The following is a 20,690-nucleotide window of genomic DNA, read 5'->3' as shown; positions in this document are numbered from 1 at the left end:
TGTTCTCTGAGAGCTGGAAGGGTTTTGTGCATGACACAAGAAAGAGAGGGCGCCCAAAATGTTAGTAATAATCACTCATTGGACAGGAAAACTGTGCACTCACAGCTACTAAGGTCACCCCTGTCTCCTGTTCATTATGTGTGTGTCTATAACTAATTTGCAATGAACAGGAATCATAACGCTGACTTGATTTTCTGTTAACACAATGAGGAAATGTTGATATTTTTAGTAATTAATTAATATATGATTTGTTTCAAGATGGCACCGTGGATGGTTACCTCTGGATGTCCATGTGTATCTTCCTGAACCTTGTTATTGGTCCTGTGTGTGAGCACAATGAGAGCCAGTTGAAACCGGAGCCAAAGTCCACGCACAAACACACACTGATTCTGATTCTGGTTAATTAACATATTTGGCAAGTTGCAAAAATGTTGGTACTGATCCTGTCACTAAAATGTTCAATGCCAGTGTATTTCATTTTCTTGCTGCCAAACTATCTGATCATGCAAAACAATATCCACATGTATTGACAATTAACTCTTTTATGGTTAGGTTTAGTTCCTCAAGGCTCTTGGGGAAGACTGTGGTTCATTTCAACGCAAGAAAAACATCACAGTGACTTCAGTCACAACATGTTTATTTATATTTAACTAAAACCACCTTCCTTCCCGAACCTCAACTTCAACCAAAGAGCTTTTGTTGCCTTAACCCAACAACAGATGGAAGTTTTGATGCAAGCTGGTGTCAAAGTCTTGAACTTGAACCATTCACCATGAATCCCCTCTGTGACTCAGGAGCAGTACATAAATTTTCCAAAAAGACAAGCAAGCAAAAAAAAAACAAAACACAAAAAAAACATTGCCTTTGAACATAATCTAGCCAGCAATTATGTTTTTCCATCACAATGTAATGAAGAAGAGAAATAAGAACAATATAAATGTAATTTCTGGGAAACTGCTCTGGTAAAGTGATGGATGTCAACAACAGTTTTGGTAATAACTTTAATGTTTGTCTGTGTTTGGCTAAAGTGGAGATTGTTTATAACCAAAATGAAGCTTCTCCGCCTTCTTGCAGAGAGTTAGATGGTGTCAGTATACAGTACCATCATATCTGTATGTTAAATATGAAGCTACAGACAACAGCTGGTTAGCTTAGCTTAGCACAAAGACTCATAAAGGGGGGAAACAGCCTGGCTCTGTCCAACAGTAACACAATCAGCTCCTCCGAAGCTCACTAAATAACACGGTTATCTCTCGTGTTTAATCCATAACAAAGCTAAAGTGTAAAAATGGAAAGTTGTGGTTTTATGGTGGTTATATCCCAAACTATTCATTGCTGTGAGCAGTAACTTAAGTATCATCATAATAATATTTCCCAAGATGTTGAAAATTATTTTTGTAAGAGGAAGTTTATTTTTGTAAGTCCTTGTTTGTGTTTGTATAGAGCAGAAAATGCAAACACAAATTCGGCTAAATGAAGTGATTTAGATGCTAGAACCGTATGTCCCTGTATTTGTCTCCTTTAGTTTTAGCTGGATGAATTGATTAGTTTTGTTTTTATTGGTTCGGTCGAACTGTTTTGTTTTGGTTTCTGTCTTTGTCCTTTAGCTGTAGTGTCATTTGACCTTAATGAGGAAATGAAACCATCTTGGTTACTGTTGTTGACATATGCAGTGGTTCCCCTAAAGACAGTGGAGAATGAAAGTAGGTGAGGGTCATACATGATGCCTGAAGTGTTTCCGTTGTTACTGTGGAATCAAACTCCAGTATACTGCCACTAAATGAGCACAGTATCGTGTTAGTTTGTCTTCTCTAATGTTAAAAAAACTACATTTTATCTCACACTGAGGGCAGAGTTTCCTCTGATTATCAAACCAAACATTTCTTCAAGGCTGTCCATGAATGAAGCAACACTTCTTTCACTTCTTCTACAGCCTTCATCTTCACTGGTAATAACTCACTCAGATCTGAACACTGTGGACTGGAAACATGGGATTTTAAGTAGTTTAAAGTATATTAGCTGTAATCAAAATCAAATGCAGACTTTCCCCCGGAGCTGCTCTCTCACATCTTTACTGCTCTCTTGGTATTACTGCTGGCAGCAGCTCTGGCTTTCATGCGTTTTCTTTTTCTTTTTGATAGACAAGTCTCGCAGCCATGTAATGCAGTGACTTCTCAATGAAAAATTCAATTGTTGTAGGATGATACATACCATACATGCATTCCAGATCATATAAACAGTGCAGGATGTGGGCCTCAGTTTACTGTCAGCTGCAGGGGAGACTCAGGCAGTGGTGACTGGGTTTTCAGCTCTCTTGTGCCCCCTGTGGACAAAACAGAAAAACACTCGCGTCAACCCTTAATACACATCATTTGTCATTGTTGTGGAGTTAATTTAAGCTTAATAATGTATAATAGCACATGCAGACTTTTGACTTGAAACTGTGTAGTTGTAATACAAAAAATGGAGACTACTCTCAGTCTGTGACCTGATGAAAACCCTTCTCTTTATTTCCAAAGGTTGTGGAAATTGTGCAAAGTCTGTAGACACTTTGAGTGACGTGGTCTCTCACCCAACACTACTGCAGTGCCAAAATAAAATAAAATAAAATATAATAAAATAAAATAAAATAAAGAGACCAGATTCAGCACATAATCCATAGCCTGTCTCATGAGACGCTACAAAGACTGATAATCTGTTGACAACACAGTGCAGGAGTTTTGACTTGTGACTGTTTATAGTGAAGAAGTGTCTGCTCATCACAGTCATATATTTGTCCAAAAAACAGTGATTTTTATCTCTAAATGTGATCATTTCATCCGAGTAAATGTTGGTGATATATCTATGCAATATTCCACAGATTAGATTTGTCTCTAGCACATCTACCATCTTGTGAGCTGTTGCCAGGGCCCTGACCCGCAGGTTTTGAACCGATGATATAGTGGAGGGAATTAAATTAACCGTACTGACTGTGTGCGTCTTATCTGTGTCACATTGTTTAAATGGGCTGAAATACCACAGTGGTCTATAGTCCAGATGCTTTTAGATGTAAAATTAAATCTGGATTTCAGTACACTTAATCTGCAGACTGTGCAGGCTGTTGCCACTGCTGTTTGGTATGTTTCATTTATTTTATTTTTGTTTTTTACACACAGTTTCTACCCAGGACTCGATTAACCCGGTTAAATAAAGTGAATTGAATTATTTGTGTGTGATGTGTATATATATCATGCTTTCAACAGCTCTCTTTGAAGTCAATCATCAATCATTACTCGTATGTGAAAGAGGTGAAGATGAACCCACAGAGAATTTAGCACCAGTCTCTGCAGTTCCCCTCAGCTTTATGGAGCGTTTTAGCACCTTTCAGCTCCTTGTTTTGTTTTCTCGGCCTGCAGCTTTACTGTGCTTTACCTGCACAACACTAAACAACAGAAAATAAAACACAGAGTTAAAGACTAGCCTGTGGAGCATTTAGCAGCTAAAGAGTCAGATATTTCCCTCGGTGGAGAGGAAACAGGAGCTAAAAGAGAGCGAATGCTGATTTAAATCTGGTGTATTTGAACTAAAGTAGCACCATCCTCCCCGTATTTCTCCTCACATCCTCCTGTTTCCACTTCTGCTCCACCACAGTGACAATCTGATCTTTCTCCTCACTGTCTGTCATGTTTGATATCCACTGTGTAAAGCCTCTGGGTCGTCTGTCAGTTTACACTCACCACTGCAACTGACTGATTTAACACTCGCTCGTCCACGCAGAGAAGAGCATCAAACTCAACCCAAAACACTGGCGATGCGTTCGGGGGCTCGCTTGGGTATAAGAGCTACCCCTCAGCTGAGTCCCACATTGATGAATTATACATGCCTCGCATCACACCTCCCACGCTCCAGCTTATGTAATGTCGGCCACGCGTGGAGAAGCGTATGCATGTACGTGTGTCTATGTGGATGTATTTATATCCAGACTGGGATTGAGGGAACGGTGACTCATTCTCTTTGCTCTTTATTTTTACCCCACAATCTGCCCACCCACCCACTGCCTATTTCTAAGAAGAAAAAAAAAAAAAGAGAAAGAGTATTAGTTTAGACATTTCCCAACTGTACACTGTTGTTATAATATCATGACATCTTCATCTGGGTGAGACCAGGCACATTTTCTCCCATTATGGTGTAAAAAAATAAATACAATACGGTTAATCAGCCTCCTATAGCATCCAGTTCTCTCATATAAAAAATGCATCCAACACTCCCTCTGTAATCTTTGTTCCTCTCAATGAGCAGTGCTGTTATTATACACTTCAATCTTCCATGTATTGTTTTCTTGCATCACAGGCTCTGCTGTCTAAATATCGAATCCAAAGATCGCACAAAACCTCAGCTAAAATCAGTCCTTAGCTGAATATCTTTCTGTATGTATTTGGATCCTTTGAACATGAAAAGCGAGCAGGCCTGAAGATGAGGGGAGCCGGTTAAAATAATCCACTTTTAGCCATATGAGTCACCAGCCATTCACCGAGCCTAATAATTTCAGCTGTTGATCCAGTTTCACAAATGCAACCAAAAGCTTTTAACTAATCTGTCTTCACCTGTAATTGTACTGATTTGTCTGCTGATAAAATAAAAGCTTAATTGATTAAATGATAAATAAATGAAATGCATCTACTTCCATGCAAGAAATCTCCATGATCACATGACTGATGAACCTCCAGTGTAATGAACTTTTAAGCCAACATGTCCTTAAAGTTCATGGAAAAACAGACAGAGTTTTGAACATTTAAACTTCATCTGCTGAGGAAAATGGTGTGATGCGATTGAAAGCTCCAGAACTACTAATGGACCTTTTAGTGAAATTGTTCTGTTAACATCATGATTAGTTTCTCAACGATGCCCCTCGTTTTATATAACTGTTCAATAATGTCAACTCTACCAAATGGCTATTTAGTTAAAAGTCTCTATTATTTGTGGAGGTGAGTGTCAGATTCCCACAGAGCTGAAAGTGGAAAATCTATTTACAGTAGATTAGTACTGTTATAAAGTTGGAGGGGGTCTGTGATAGAAAGATTTTTAAAAGAGTGGTTGAAATTAATGCAGCAGAGGCCGAAATGTCTTGAATTTTAATATGGTCCCCGGAGAACTACAACACAACACTACAACACAAACAACACAAATAACAAGGAATGATGTAAATTAGCATCTTCAGGATTCACATTTTTTCACTTACAGATGTGTTAATTGCTCCTCTGCATTTAGTGAGAGTTTTCCTGTATCTGTGACCACATGATTAATTCAGTGTAGTTACTGTGAAATAAACACTGGCTCCTCTTACCCATCCCCTCCCCACACTGTCTCTGACGAGAACTGATCAGATTTGGTGCATAATCGCTATTTTAAGAGGCTGCACTCAGCACAAGTCCAGTGTTATGTTTTATTACACAATGCTACACCTGTCTGGAACTCGCCCAGCTCACACCTGAGAGCACATCACTGTCACATCTAATCGGCATTTACTTCCAAACCAACCCCGGCGGAAAGGTCAGTGTCCCGGCCAGCCGACTGAGAGTAATGACCGGGAAAAAGTGCCCCCGTCCTCGCCTCGCTGACTGAAAGTCACAGGATGGCAGACGAAGCTCAAATCAGCAGCGACATCTCAGTGGTGGCTTGTTACCGCGACCGACCCAGTGTGCTCAATCAAAATGTCACCGCCCGGCCCAGGCAGGGAGGCTGCGGTCCGGGCGGGCAGGTCTGGTAGATGAGGCGCCTGATAGGGGTCCACCATTGTTTTGTCCATCTTGAAGAAAGCCATTGTGCGTGTCTGTGGCCTTTTACTCGTGTGCCACATGTTACACAGAGGTGAGGCCAAAGGCGTGACCAGGAGTGACCTCAAAACAGTGACACAAAACACCCACAAAGATATGAAAGTAAATCCCAAAGAGCACAAACAAATGAATCTGGGGTTTCTGCTCCTGTGTAGCAGGGGTGGGGGACCTTTGACATGTCTATGTCCAGGGGCCGGTAATTTCAAAATCTGTTTGGAGCTGCAAGCACAAACTATTCATTGATACCATCATGATTTCATATTTAAAGTTTATTTGGCCTTAATCTATTTCACTGAACAAACTGTGCAACTATCAGTGTTGTCGTTGAGTGCGAGTCCTCAACGTTTGAGTCAGAGTCCTAGTGGAGTCCCCGTTAACTGAGTCCAAGTCTGGGTCTTCAAGGGTGAGTCTGAATGCAGTTGATGCTTGAGTCCAAGTCCAAATCCAAGTCCTCGGTGCTGAGGCCAAGTTAAGTCACTCATGTCCAAGTCCTGGACACTGATCATGCTATAAAATAACCCCCACCACAATCCCACATTAAACCTGTGCCCCCTTTTTCAAAAGTTTCTAAAGCCACCCCTGGTTGTTACATAACTGTTCCGGTAGGACATCAGGTTTTACGGAGACGTCCTGAACTGCAGGGACGACAAACGTTTTTACGGTGGCGATCCATTATAGATGAGAATGAAGCTTGTTTATAGCGCAGCTCATCTGGATCAAGAAACCACCAGACACTTTGCAGTTACAACCGATGCGTGCACATTACATAACAGAGCAGCAGAGTGGATGAAGGAGGAAATCCTTCATCCTTGTGTCTGAAAAGCATCCGACACACTCAGTGTGCAGCGTGATGCTATCTCAGCCGTGAGACATGCGCCGTCTTATCATCACACTGTGTAAAACGAGTCATCCTCAAAGACACATCACTGATTCTTATCACGACTCCAAATCCCTTTTGTCCATCTGAGAAGAAAAGAGACACGAGATTCAATCTGAAGGGAAAGAAAGAAAAAGGCCCTTCAAAGCCGAGTTAATTACAAAGATGGATGACACTCCTGTAGATGTTGGTATTGTTTTTGCTGAAAGGAAAAAACAAATTGTTGGTGGTTCAGTTCTACAACAAAATGAGTCAGACGTCAAGATTTGATTGTTGACAAGTATAAATGTTATACTTCATATGCTGTTGCTGAATTTCTGTCAGCGTCTGCACAGATAACAATTTTATATGTTTAAAAAAATGCAGCCTGCTATTGGCCCTGGAGGAAAGTTAGTATATTAATATGAAATTATAGAAACTGATAATGATTAGGTAATTAACAGTTAGTTTATATAATACCTGGTGAAAGTAGCTTAAATTAATCAATTTCAAGCATATAATCTCATTTTTAGTACGAGACTCCCTCTTTTCATCAGACAGGTGTTTCGTTTCTGAGCTGCTGTATGAAAAAGACGAGGGTAACTTTAGAAAATACCTGGGAAACACTTTACTTTAAGTTGGCAAATTCAGCGTTTATTTATAAGTATGGTTTTTAACGCACTTTAAGGTAGTTGTATACAGTTATAAGGATATTTTAAATGCTTAGTAAAGGGGCTGTTTGTATGTTCTCTCTGGTTACGAGCGTGGTTTCTTTCTCGGAGCGGGTTGTGGTGATTGTCGCTTCACAAGAGCTTCGGCCATTGTTGTGTTTATAAGACAAGGCTGGGGCTAGCTGGTTAGCATGCTAACTTCAGTAGAAAAGAAGACGTGATAGAGACGATAAATAGATAATTACTATTGAAAGAGATTAATGAGTAATTTAACTTAAGAACTTCAAGAGCTAAAAAAGGAAAGAAAAAATTTTAATTTCCTCTTTTCCTATTTTACTGTTCCATTCCTCCTTCACACCTCGAGCACATAAAGCCAGAGCACATTTATATCTACCCCACACTTATTAAATCCCTGTCCTGATCTAAACATGAAGGTCCCAATTATGGATTAACAAGCATGAGAAAGCTGCAGAAAAAGTATAAATGATACCATCGCAGTCGTCCTCTTTAAAACATCCCAGATCTTCTCCCCTGAGTCAGTCAGACAGAGCAGCTGTGAGGGGACACCTGGTCACACCTGTAATGATTATTCATGGAAACCTGCAGCCGATACACTCATTACCTGGAGCTACAAGAGAAAAAATAATACTTGAATAAGAAAAAAAGTAAAAGAAAAGGGAGTGGGGGTTAACTAAAAGAAACACAAGATCATTGGAAGGCAGAATTTGTAAATTGTAAAAAGTTATGATTTAGAAAAAAACTCATCTTATGAACCTTTCAGTGAAAATCTGATTTTTTCCAATTTAATGGAAAAAATTTCTACCAAAAAAACAGAAATCCCAAGTTTGCATGATGAGTTGTGGCATCTGTAACAGAGTATATAAATTACTTTACTATAGTTTGTACTGTAGGGGACTTAATTAACTGACTTTATTGCATCTTCCTGTGGTTCGTTCAACGGCTAATTATTTTTCCAGATATTATAGTGCTGTATTTGCCAACATCTCCTTTACATGGATGTTACTTCACTTTTTTCTGTGCAAATATTCCTCATAATGGTTAAAGGTGCAATAATTCTAAGTAAAAACAACAATCCCCTTTTTCCAATATTTCCTCCAGTTTGCGCCACAGCAGTGTGAGCGTGCTGCCTCAGATGCAGGAGCGGGCCATCACTCCCACTGTGCCGCAGGTGAGTATAAAGCTAAAGCCTTCATTTACAGGGGATCATCACCGCTCGGATCAGATATTGACTGGCTAAATGAGTGATGGGCTCTCTGACTCAGTCGTCAGTCCCAGCGGCTCGGAGGATGAATCACTGCGGGGATCCCAGCGGGTGATGCAAGTCGGAGCCGAGCAGCCGGCAGCCGCTGAGTGAGGGGTGCGATGCTGCTCTCTTGTGGGTTTAATGGAGAATAACAAGTGAAGTGCAGACTGCAGCTCTGCATTCAGAGTTATACTGAACAGTGCTATGAAATCTCTTCTCTGTTAACCAGCAGGTGACAAATTATTTTAAAAGGATGAGCCTGGTAATATTCTTTATATTTACTGTCAACAAATCCCATGAAAAGACCAAACCCAACAATGAACTGATCCTAAATATAAGTGTAAAAATGTCCTGAATATGACGCTGTCTCTGGTTTGTTATGAAGGAACTACATGTGAATTCCTCTGTAAAAACTCAGAAGCTACTCATTAAGTTTTCGGTTAATTAATGAGTAGGTAGTTAATCAGAGTTAATCAGGAATGACCCGTGAAGAAATGGTCAGTATATCGATTTACAGATAATGATGAATTAATATAGTATCTCCCAGTCTGTTCTCAATAGCTCATCTTCATGTGCTCTGTACTCCCGAGTTATTAGCGATTCATCAGCCATCAGGTTGCTTTTTCCTTCATAACTACTCAAGATTTTGTGAACTATGTTGTTAAGTTTCACCTCATAAAGTCTTCAGAGAGGGGTTTCATTCGTCGTTGAAGAATTTAAGTCTTTAAGAATTTTTTTAAGCATTTTTTTAGATGAAGATTTGGTGGGTACCATGATAACGGGTCAAGAGTAGCAAGATTTGTTTGTATTTTTTCCTGTACATACAGTATTTCTACAACAAAACTGAGCACAGCCCTCTGCAATAACACTAAAATGTTAAAGGATTCAAAACTGTGTCATCTTACAACAACTGTATTCATTTTAAAATTTAACTGTCGGGGATTTGATCTTATGTATAATTGGAAACAAATAAATCAGAGGAACTACATTGCAAATATGGGTGTGAAAACTACTTCGCCCACAGCTTTTGGTGGACATGGGGTGTTAACTGTCCCACATCTGCTCGTCTTTATCTGCAGCTAAATGCCATGTACCTTCTGTCCTGCTGTCAAGACCTTGTTTGGTTGAATTCAAAAAGCTGAAGATATGTTTTTGGCCTAAAACATGTCAGAACATGATGGTGAAATCAATTCATTTTAACCTTGATGGAAGAAGGTTGCTCCAAAACATTAATAAAATGGACGTAAAAGGCCCAAAGATCAGAGGTTTGAAGGCCCTGCCCTGTTTTTTCAAACCATATACGGCTCTTTATTTAGGATTTTCATGGTTTCCTGGATTCATACACATTCATCAAAGTTTACAGTCCTTCCTGTCTGGTGCAGGAGACAAAGCCAGAGACCGAGGGGTGTTGGCTCGTGTTTGTCACACTGTCCCTCGCACACGACCACTGTTGGTCAAGACAATAGTCCTTCATCAGAAACTAATCATCGACGAAGACGCGACCCAGTGGGGGATCTTCATTGTTCTCACCGGAGAGGAGAAACAGGGGCATGTAGAGCAAAGGCTCTGCAGAACAATGGACGCATATTTTGGCTGTTTTTCCTCCTCATCATCATTTAATATGAGAGGACAAAGGGACAGACAGTGTAATAGTGTTCCAGAGACAGGATGAGGAGACTTCTAAAATTAGTTTCATTGATGCCATGTAAACATATAATTGAGGGTAAATTTCCTGTAATCTGATTAGTTTTAGTTATTTTTGGATTTTTTTTCCTATAAATTTCATAAAATCTGATTAAAAGCAACATACACTTATAATTTATAACCTATAAATAGAAAACTTCATCACCGTCATCTTCTACTACCACCTGCTGCTGTTGTTGTTTTTTTTAAATTAATCAATCAATCAATCAATCAATCAATCAATCAATCAGAAGATGACTATCAGGGCAAAAACTGGACTCAGATACAAATATAAAGACAAAGAATGACTGAAAAACTATTATGTAATTTGCTGCTTTCAGAGCTTCCACTTCAACTGCCAGTGCTTATACTTAGACCAACACTTCAAATCCTTTCAGGTCTCATTAAGTTAAGTTCAACTACCAGTTCATACACTTGCACTGCCTTCAGAGCAACACTTCAGCTGACTAACTTTCTGGCATCGATTCCTTTCAGGATTGAGTTTATCACCTACACTTTCACAGACATCTCAACTTCTTTCAGGATTTCCACTTCAACTTCACTCAGTGCTTACACTTGAACTTCTCTTCCATTTTAAATGCAATTCCGGCTTCTGTCAGGTTTGTATTTTGAGAACTGCTTCATCTACATCTTCAACTGTTTCCGCTGTTTCTAATGTGTCAACAGAAAATTCCTAGTTAATCTTAAAAAAAAAAAAAAAACCCTCCAGTGAAAATCAAGTTTTTAACCTTGATAATGATGATTAAGAGAGAAATAAGCAGTCCACGTCACGACTGCGTGTTTCCACATGAACCAATCACAGTCTCGTCTGCGGTCAGGTTTCATACGTCACATAACTCAGGAACCAATCCCGTCAACCTGCAGGGACAAAACAAAATAAACCGAAACTTTGTCGGTGCGGAGTCACAGTTCGCATTAGCCACTGCTAGCTACAAGCTAACAAACAACAACGACAAATAAAAGATGCTAACCGTTCAGACACGTCTGCTAGTAACCCTTCATCCGAGTCAAACATGTGGCTGGCTCTCTCTGGTGTTTCCTCTGACTCTAACCATCTTGATCATTTCTGCTCTTTCACCTGTCACCAAAATCTTGTGAGTACAGAGAGAAATCGTTTGCAATAGCACAGCCGCTAACGCTGCGTTAGCCGCTGCCAGTTTTAAGCTAACAACAGCTAGCAACACAAATAAACACGATTACCGCGCTGATGCGTCTTCTGCTCGCAGATTTTGGTGAACAACAAGCTCCTGAGTCTGGATCTGACCGAGGCTTAAACTTGTGGCCGAGTCTCTCCAGTGTTTCCCGTTGACATCCATGGTGAATCATTGCTAATAATATTGATAACTTGCTCCTCTTTCACCTGTCAATCAAGCGCCAGCAGCGGAGGTGGGCGGGGCATAAGGCCTGCTCCAGATTTCTCAATGAGGAAGTGTTTTTGATTTTACTTTCACTTATTATGTGGGAAAACCATGTTAAACAAAATATGTTAAATTATATATTTGTACATGGTTTAAAACATGTCTGGAGAGCAGGTTTGATTTATAACCAATAAACTGAACACATTCATCACTGTCGTCTGCTAATTTAGGCTGCTGTTTTTTCTCCTGATAAATCAATCAAAAGGATCATTATCAGTCCAGTAACTGTGAATGGTTTCTTTGTAAATACACTCCCCATCCTGACTCGGACTACATTGTGTTGGAGGTCAGGACGGAGGAGCTCTAAAGTAAGAAGTAAACCTAGACGGAGATCACAGCCTCGTCCAGACGGCAGGCGCTGCTCTGACAGCGGGTCGGGCCTCTGATGGAGACTGGCCTCATGGACTGTTTGTCTGCTGTCTGCGCTTTATATACTGTACGTTATGAGCAACTGGACTCAAGTCAGCTAGCACAAAGACAAGGTCAATAATGTGAGGTGATCTGCCGGGTCTAAAGATCTGGCCTGGTTCCAGCCATTGTTGAAGGGGTGTTTTTTTCAAAGCATGCATGCAATCCCCTTGTCTGCACTCACGCTCAACTCTTTAGTATTTCCTGTGGAGGAAACAATAAGACAATAGCAGCGAGTGGCTCATGAAGGGTTCGGCCTTCATGATTAAATATTTTGATATGCAAAGTAGCTGTGACAGCCTGTAAACAGAGTAATATCCAGAATACCAAGGAGGCTCTGCAGGAAGTTTTGATCAGATGTACTTGCCAATGTATATAGCACGTCTGTTGTAAACACAATGATGTAACTGAGATCTAGAGCTTTGACCTTAACAATGGAGCCTCAAACACCAAAACTTTCTGTTTGAAGACAAATCACAGAAACGTGCCTCCCTGTTATTCACATCTAACTCTGGAGGATTAGTTAACTGGCATTTCCAGGAATTAAGACACTTAACCTTTCAGGCTGTGACCGAAAAACTTCCATTCATTTGCCTCTTTAAGGGGGAAATGAAACGTGCATGTTTTGGCACAACCTGTATGTGAAATTTATTTGCGTAATTTCTACCTAGCTATTTAGCTAGTGAGTTACCATTTTGGTATGATGCAGTTGCCTGCGTCACGGGGTTGGTTGGTTCTGTTGGCCCTGCTCAGACAGCAAAGTGTTACTGAGCCCGGTAGAAGACAGTGCAGTGTGAAAATGGAGGAGGATGAACTGGAAAGGTCTGTGGAGTAACTACTATTGCATTTGAGTAGTTACAAAATGGTTAGTGATGGATCACATAAATATAAAATTTAGGTTTTTCTGTAAAATCCAGTTACAAATACATGAATTTTGAAGGTGTCTGAGGTTTTTGCTGTAACCAGTGGGCTCACGTGACCAACATAGAACAGGCAGAAACTGATAAACTGCATCAACAACTCTTCACTTCAAACTCAAGTCAAACCGTGTCACTGACCCTCTTGACTACATAGATGGAAACCTTGTTAGCTTCTAGTGTCTGAATTATTTGCAAAAGCATAATAACCAAAAAATAACATGGGCAACTATTCATAAAAGCAGCAGTGAACCCTTCATAGCCTCTTCAGAAAGGAAGGGACACGCTCACTGTTTGAGACACAAGCATTTGAAATAATTTATTTAAAATTTAAATTTATTCAGAAAGCTTCAAGAGGCTCCCGCTGCTTGCGCTCTTGCATTTTCCAAACCTCTACAATGGAGGTAGCAAATGCAAAGTGAGCATGAATTTTCTTTTAGGGAGAATAATTAGGTATCAAGTCTGCATGGACCTGCACACCAGTGCACATTTGCAGTGGTTCAAAGAGATTTAAGGTCTTTTAAAGAACATAAACAGTATTGTTCCTGCTGTGGAGTACACCCCTGCATTTTTCCCAGTTTACCAAACACTCATGAAACACTTATAAATACCAGAGCCACATTCCCTGGCCCGTTATGAAACACTTCCTGCCCTCATATGGCAGCCACTGACCCCTTATCAGCCCTGCTCAGCCCTTCTCTCTTATTGGTTATAAAACCACCGTCCACATAGCTGCTGATGAATGGAAACCACAAGCCCAGTCGCAGGCTCTGTTCTCCGCCATTAAAGAATAAAATAACAAAAAACAAAGTGATAAAACCTCAGAACCTTTGTCCTTTCAAATCAAGCATGCTGATTAAATTCCATGAGCGTTATTCATAGCCTTCCGTCCGCCTCCTCTGTGCATTACAAACACATTACATTCAGCAGCATAGACAGCTGACGGGGCTGAGGTTTGGGTTTTTCTATCCTTGAGCGGTTAAATCCTTTCAAGCCAGGGAGGAAGGCACCTCACACGGCTGGAATAGCAACGAAATGTCAAATCAGATATGAGAATAAGGGATTGTGTCTGGCTCTGAATTGTGTTTTGTTCAGACATGGAGTCATGGGTACAATCAAAATGTTTTAGGAGGTCCTGCCCCTGTCATTACAATGATGAGGCATCACGTACTGGAAGCTTTTTTTGGGTATCATACCACCAAATGAAAACAGCCAACTTCCCCACGCCCGGGGAAGACAAAACACAACTTTTGCCTCTCTAAAAATGGTTGCTGCGGGAGAGCACGTACGGAGCAGTGAAGTGCCCGAGAGGCTCACAACTGCGCCAGGAGGGGCAGCGGCTGCAGCGGTGGTGCGGCCTCCTCTCCGATGAGCTCCATCTGCACCGGTGCCACCAGGAGACGAGCCGTGACTGGAGATGACGTCCCTGAATCTGAGGACAATGGAAACAGAGACACAGTGAATAATAATGCATTCACAAACTGGGCTTTGTGTGCAGGCCTGATGCTCTGTCTGATTACAGTCACAGAGAGCGAACACAACAGTAACTAATACTGATGAGTTTGATTCTTCATATCTACAGTCGAGCAGCTCATTTGGATTCACGACGGATTCAATCATTTGTGAAAACAAGTTTGTAGAATGAAAGACTTGTAGGAAAATACTCAAATCTAATTCCAACAAGTCAAAGTAATAAAACGCTGTATGAAGGTGAATCCTCTGTCATTGTTTTTTTATTATATACAGTAAATATACATGTGTGTGTGGTGGGAGAAGTACTCAGATTCTTTACTTCAGTAACAGAACCAATACATTTATGTACAAATACTCCACATGTAACAAGTAAAAGTCAAGAATTCAAAAGCAACTTAAGTAAAAGTACAGAAGTGTTATCAGCAAAATGTAAAGTATCAAAAATAAAAGTAGTCATTCAGCAGAAAATGGCCCTTGACTGAGGTCTTAGTTTATTTATTACATATTTAGATTAATAATTCAGTGCTGTATAAACCAGGAGCCAGTTTTAACTGCTTTACATGGTCCAGTGGTCGGTGGTCCAGTCACAAGGTAAATCTTGGGATATGAGATAAAATATAGAAGAAGAAAAAAATAATTTCTGCTTCACAAGTGTGTTTTCATTTCTCTGACTGATCTTTTTTTTTGTGAAACATTGGACAGTTTGACCTCTTTAAGTCTTGAACGGTTATTTAAATTAAACCTCATGAGATGTTGAGAGGAGAAATTTATCTAACAACTTGTAGACATCTGGCATCTTTTTAATATAAAATCCTCCTCTGCCAACTAACTGGTATCTATAGCTACCAGATAAATGTAGTAGAATAAAAATATATACAATAATATATTTCCCTTTGAAATGTATTTAAATAGAAGAACGAGGTAACAGAGTACAGGCAGCTGAACGAAGGCTCCAGAGCCATTTTTATCTCTATGAGACAAATAACAACTGATACCACTTTTCAGCTTTAGATAAATAATCTCTAATAAATGATGGAAAATCTGCAGCATTCCTCAGTTTAAGTCTGACTGAGGTTTTCAAGATCTGACTGGATCCACACTACACAGACACAGCTGATATCGCTCCCTTCAAAAGTGATCTGAAAGAATCTAAATGAACGTGGACTTAGAAAACTCTGGCAAAGAATTTTAACACTTGACAACTTTGCTGTGAGTTCAAATAAAGTGGGAAAAACAGTTTCTGTCCTCAACTAATGAAGTATTTCCATGTTCTTTCACCTCTGAGTGAGGACTGGAGAGAGGAGGGAGGCGAGGATCAGACCAAAACCTGGAAGGAGGAAGCGAAGAGGCAGCCAGAACCTGGAGGGAGAGTGATGGAGGACCACGAGGGCACAGAGGAGGTCGACAGTAGACGGATGAGGAGCAGGGAAGTGAGAAAACAGTCACTGCTGCTGCATCTGCTGGGAAGACGAGGCAGTGAAGAAAGGAAACGGCACTGCTGGGCTTTTATACTGCAAAAGATTTTTATTTCAACTTACTGTTGAGTATGTACAGGAGAACAATTTGTACATAAATAGGCAATAGTTATAAATATCAGCGGTTTGGCTGGTACAAAATTAAAAAAAGAACATATTGTACATTATCTACAAGTGCCACTTTGGGTTTTGTACAACATTGTCTTTTGTTGGATTGTCCATATAGTCCATTCACACATTATCTGAGCTGCACTGCACATGCAATCACAGCGGGTACACAGTATGTGTCCAGGGGGGGAATATGTGGCATTTGGACGACAGTGGACTGAGGGGGGCAGCTTTAGTTATAAGCCTATGAAGGAGACAGGATTATTGAGCTGGGCGTCTCGCTGCAGTGCGATGGCCTTTTTAAAAGTCTAGAGGGTATTATTAGTTGCTGGGTGTCTCCTTAGATATTGCAGTACACACACACACACAGACACACAGACACACACACACACACGCACGGCAGCTGAATCACAGAAACCTGGAGCGGAAAAAAAGAAAAACAATATTCTTCATGAGCGATCATGGCACTGGGTGTGAATACTCCCGACTGTGTGAATATCAAAACACTATCCAGTGGTTAGCTTGTTCATATCAGCTGTAGGTTACGCTTTTATTGTGATATGCACTCTTCCTGTGAAGACTTTGTACACTGTGGCTATATACAGCTCAGGATGTACAGTAAGTGCACCGACCTAACAACTTCGGTCCAGTTCTTGCAACGTCGTCTGCAGAAAAGTCGTTTTTCCAACATGGCAAATAAAACCATTTCCCCAACATTATGTAAGACATTGCTCAGTGAACTGCTGTGACGACTCCTCTGAGCAGTGTCACCTACAATTAGGGTCCTCACCCTTTCTGACGCTCTAGGGGTCTGCTAAAGAATGTGAACAACCCCCCGCTAATGAGAGAAAGAATAAATTAATATCCTGTTTCACTACTCACATGCACAACCACACAGACCGACAGCGAACACGGCAACAACAACAACAACAACAACAACACGTCTCCTATGAACCACACACACGTACAGAACATGCAGGAACTGCCCCACGAACAGATTCACAGAGATGTCATTGCTATGACAGCAGGTGAGTCATCAGCAGCAACATCACATTTGGTCCCTGAAAATTGAGCAAAAACATTCAAAACAGGTGGAGTGGACAATGTGGATAAAGAGGGGGCTTCTCATTTACAAATAATAATTTCACACTTCAATTCAGGGGAAATTTGGACAGAAACATTTTTTTTTTCTCCTCTGTATCAAAACACTCTGTGGCAACATCCACAATCATCTTTCAGGCGTTCAGGCTCCTGCTGCCGCTTCAGTTCTGTGCAATGTCGCCCTCTTGTGTGCTGAGCTGGTATCGAAGGTCAGAACCAGTCAGTTACATAACTCAAATAAATACAGGCTGTTTACCTTCAGGGCCTCCCAGCAAAAAACACACACACACACACACACCTAACAACGCAAACATCAGCTTCTTTTTGCGTCTAATTCACATCAACTGTGGTTTTGTCTGGGGGCCGTTTGACACCCGAGCCAATGTGCAAATATCTCTAAAACTGAATACAACAAATAAGTTTCGGCTGTGATATCAGTTAAATGAGAAAAAGATGATAAATAAAGCTAAAATGTGAGCGATACTTTGGCTTTACAACCTAGCTCCTCTCACCCTAAGACTGGTGCTGTGGACAAAGGAATCTGGGAGGACTTATGGGCCGCGTAATGAGCAATAAATCAGAGGATCTTTCTATTCTTCAATACTGTCAGTGAAGACCTCAAATGAGTCAGTACAGTAGCTTCAAGCACATTCTTCATATTTGACCCTTCCCAAAAACAAAACCTCACCAAAATAAAACCGACAGTGTCCTTTCTGTGTGTCCAGAGTCGTAGTGTCGCACACTGTGCTGAAACAAGGCAGATTAAATTCAGTGCAATAATGCAAAGTGAAACTTAAGGAACATGGGTTAATAAACAACACAAAGAAAAGAGGGGAGCCATAGAGAAATGGCGATCTGAGCAGCAGAATCTGTCTGACCTTCTCCAGGGAGGGATGGCTTTCCTCCAGGGAATTTATACTGAGGCGGTGCAGACAATGTTAGAAAGACGACGTCGGGGGCAAGGACGGCTGCACTCCAACGTTACCACAGAAAATCTGCGCTCGGATTCGCAGGCAGAGAATAGTTTCTCTGAAAATGTCAGAGCTTGACTCTCCAGCAGCAAAACAACCCTTTTCACATGAATACACCTTCCTTCAAACCTGATGAAGAGAATCCTGATCTCACTCAAACCAGACCCGAAGTTAACACTACTGTGGGCTCGGCCAGGCCTCTCTCTGTCTGCCTCACAGGAATATTTTGACACTTTGGGAAATATGACATTCGCTTTCTTGCCAAGAGTTAGATGGAGACTCAACCACTTTCATGTCTGTACAGTGTAAATGAAGCTGGAGCTAGTTTAGCTTAGCATAAAGACTGCAAACAGCTGGCTCTGTCCGAAAGAAACAAAACCAACCGGCTCTGCTAAAGCTCACTAATTAACACATTTATTACTTATTTATTAATCAATTGCTCGATCTACAGAACATTTTTGATATTAATTTTTGAAGAACAAATGCCAAAAGTCTGCGGTTCTAGTTTGAAAAAAAGCAAAGAGTTGATGCTTTTGTCACACATGGTAATAACTTCAGTGTCTCTGAATCATCTTGTTTGTGTAATATGAAGAGCAAGAGCGATAATTCACTGTTTTGCAGGTGGTTCTATGTGGTGGACTTCACTGCTCCCTGCCAGGAAAGAGCCACAACAGACACATGACTCCCCGTCAAGAGATGACTTGTCATTTTCTCGTACAGTTTTGTGTATGGATTAAACAAACAAGATATAACATGATAATCAGTGAGCTTTAGAGGTGCTTGTAGGTGGATTTCGTTACATGTTTACAGTCTAAGCGAAGGCTTAAGTCACATTAGAGGATTTTCAAATCTTAACCGATCTTAAAAATGTGAGCGACCACATTAATATCTTAATCCAGGGACAAATTCCAGGGACTTGTGATGTCGCTCACATGATCAAACGTGACTTCACAGCCAAACAAACATTAAAGCGGACCGTCAGCGGTGCTACGTTTTGCACCGAAAAACAAAATAAAGGAAAAAAACAGTGGAGGACGACAGAAGACAGAATGAGCATGGCTACATTGTGCAGCGAGCTGGAGGGGAGTTGAAATTAAAGTTTTATTGTCAGCGCGCAACATGTGGTTGGTGATGTTTCGTGGTCAGATCGCTCTCATTCCATCGCGCTTCCTTTCACACTACAGGACTTCAACAGGACCTGTTTGCTATTGACAATTCGACATCAGGGAAAAATAAAGTCTGTAAACCCCTCACACTACAGGAAGAAGCTTGGGAAGAAGCTAACTGTGTCCTGGCTCCCACTGTTTATTCACTGTACAGACATGAGAGTGGTATCAATCTTCTCATCTACCTTTCGATCAACAAGGTGAATAATCCTAATTCCTAAATGTCTCCACTCAGAGTTCTGGTTGGCACACAATGAATCAATATTTCAACACGACAAACCAAACGTAGCACTGATGCTGGTTTTCTCCTCCTCGTCTACTGATTTCACACGTCTTAGGCAAAGAGCGTCTCCAACATTTACAAAGTGCAAAAATTCAGAGCTGCATCTTGCTCGTGAGTTGGATGGTGCAGCTTTGAAGCGGTTTAAGGAAAGGGAATGATCATGACGAACTGGACTTGTGAAGACCTGGAGGTGAGGCTGATATTTCACACTGATGCCAAAGGTGTTTTTGCTGATGAACACTGTTGGGTTGTCACTCCCTAAACACCCCACGTTGCTTGACTTTTGTTCTCACGCTGATCATCGATCATTATTACAGGTCGTCACTTTTTAAAAAATAGTTGTTTTTTTTTTTTTCTTTCTTTCTTCCCACAAGTGCAACAGAAAGCCTTCATGAGTCTGTGGCCACAAAGGCATCTGGACGTCCCAGAGAAGGCTGTTGGCACAAAGAACTGATGTGACTCTGGAAAATGCCCAAACATGGCTTTCAAGTCCAGAAGCTGAGGATGGCGCCAATCGCCGCCTGCTGCTGCTGCTCTTCGGCATGAAGGTGCCCGGCCCGCATTGAGTTCCCTCTGAATTGCAGTGATTGTGGCAGTAACAGGACAGAGACACCGGGGGGCGCTCTGTCCTGCATCCAGCCCTAAAGGTCCAGAGCATTTCTGCCTCCTCTCCTTCCACAAACCAGCCTCGAGGAGCGCCGTTAAGTCTCTGATTCATTAGCTCTCCTCTCGTGTCAGCGTCTGTCCTTCAACCTGTCCAGGGTTTTCTTCACAGAGTGGCCAGGATGCGTGAGAAGGATATGATGACAGAGAGGGTGGTCTGGCCCACGCCGAGCACCAGAGCCTCCAGCGGTGCCATGTCCTTCCCTGCCACGCGGTAAACCCCCGCCACCGCTGCGCCTGAAGGAGAGAAAACACACATCAGTGGAGGAATTGTTCAGATCCTTTTCTTAAAAACACCACACTGTGAAATCCCTGCACAAGGTCCTGCATTCAAAATCCTACTCCAGTAAAAGCACATTGCGTGTACATTTTTTTTTCTCTGTATTGTTGAATAGTAGT

General features: G+C 41.2%; 1 protein-coding gene across 1 annotated transcript in view; it reads right to left on the bottom strand.

Moving 5' to 3' along the window:
* Nucleotides 1-620: 620 nt before the first annotated feature.
* tmem170b (transmembrane protein 170B) overlaps nucleotides 621-20,690 on the bottom strand; it is a 32,340-nt gene continuing 12,270 nt past the window's right edge. Inside the window, exons 4-6 of the mRNA XM_071499864.1 lie at nucleotides 11,509-20,528; nucleotides 2,212-2,323; nucleotides 621-1,980 (exon numbers count right to left, since the gene is read on the bottom strand). Of these exons, the coding sequence (XP_071355965.1) occupies nucleotides 20,398-20,528 (131 nt within the window). The 3' untranslated portion in view covers nucleotides 621-1,980; nucleotides 2,212-2,323; nucleotides 11,509-20,397. The remainder of the gene's footprint in view (nucleotides 1,981-2,211; nucleotides 2,324-11,508; nucleotides 20,529-20,690) is intronic.

Source organism: Trachinotus anak, unplaced genomic scaffold (genome assembly GCF_046630095.1).
Source record: "Trachinotus anak isolate AG129_WGS33_773 ecotype Australia unplaced genomic scaffold, CSIRO_AGI_Tana_v1 ptg000016l, whole genome shotgun sequence".
In the NCBI taxonomy this organism is placed as follows: domain Eukaryota; kingdom Metazoa; phylum Chordata; class Actinopteri; order Carangiformes; family Carangidae; genus Trachinotus; species Trachinotus anak.
The sequence above is the reverse complement of the archived record's forward strand: the minus strand, read 5'-3'. Positions and strand labels throughout refer to the sequence as shown.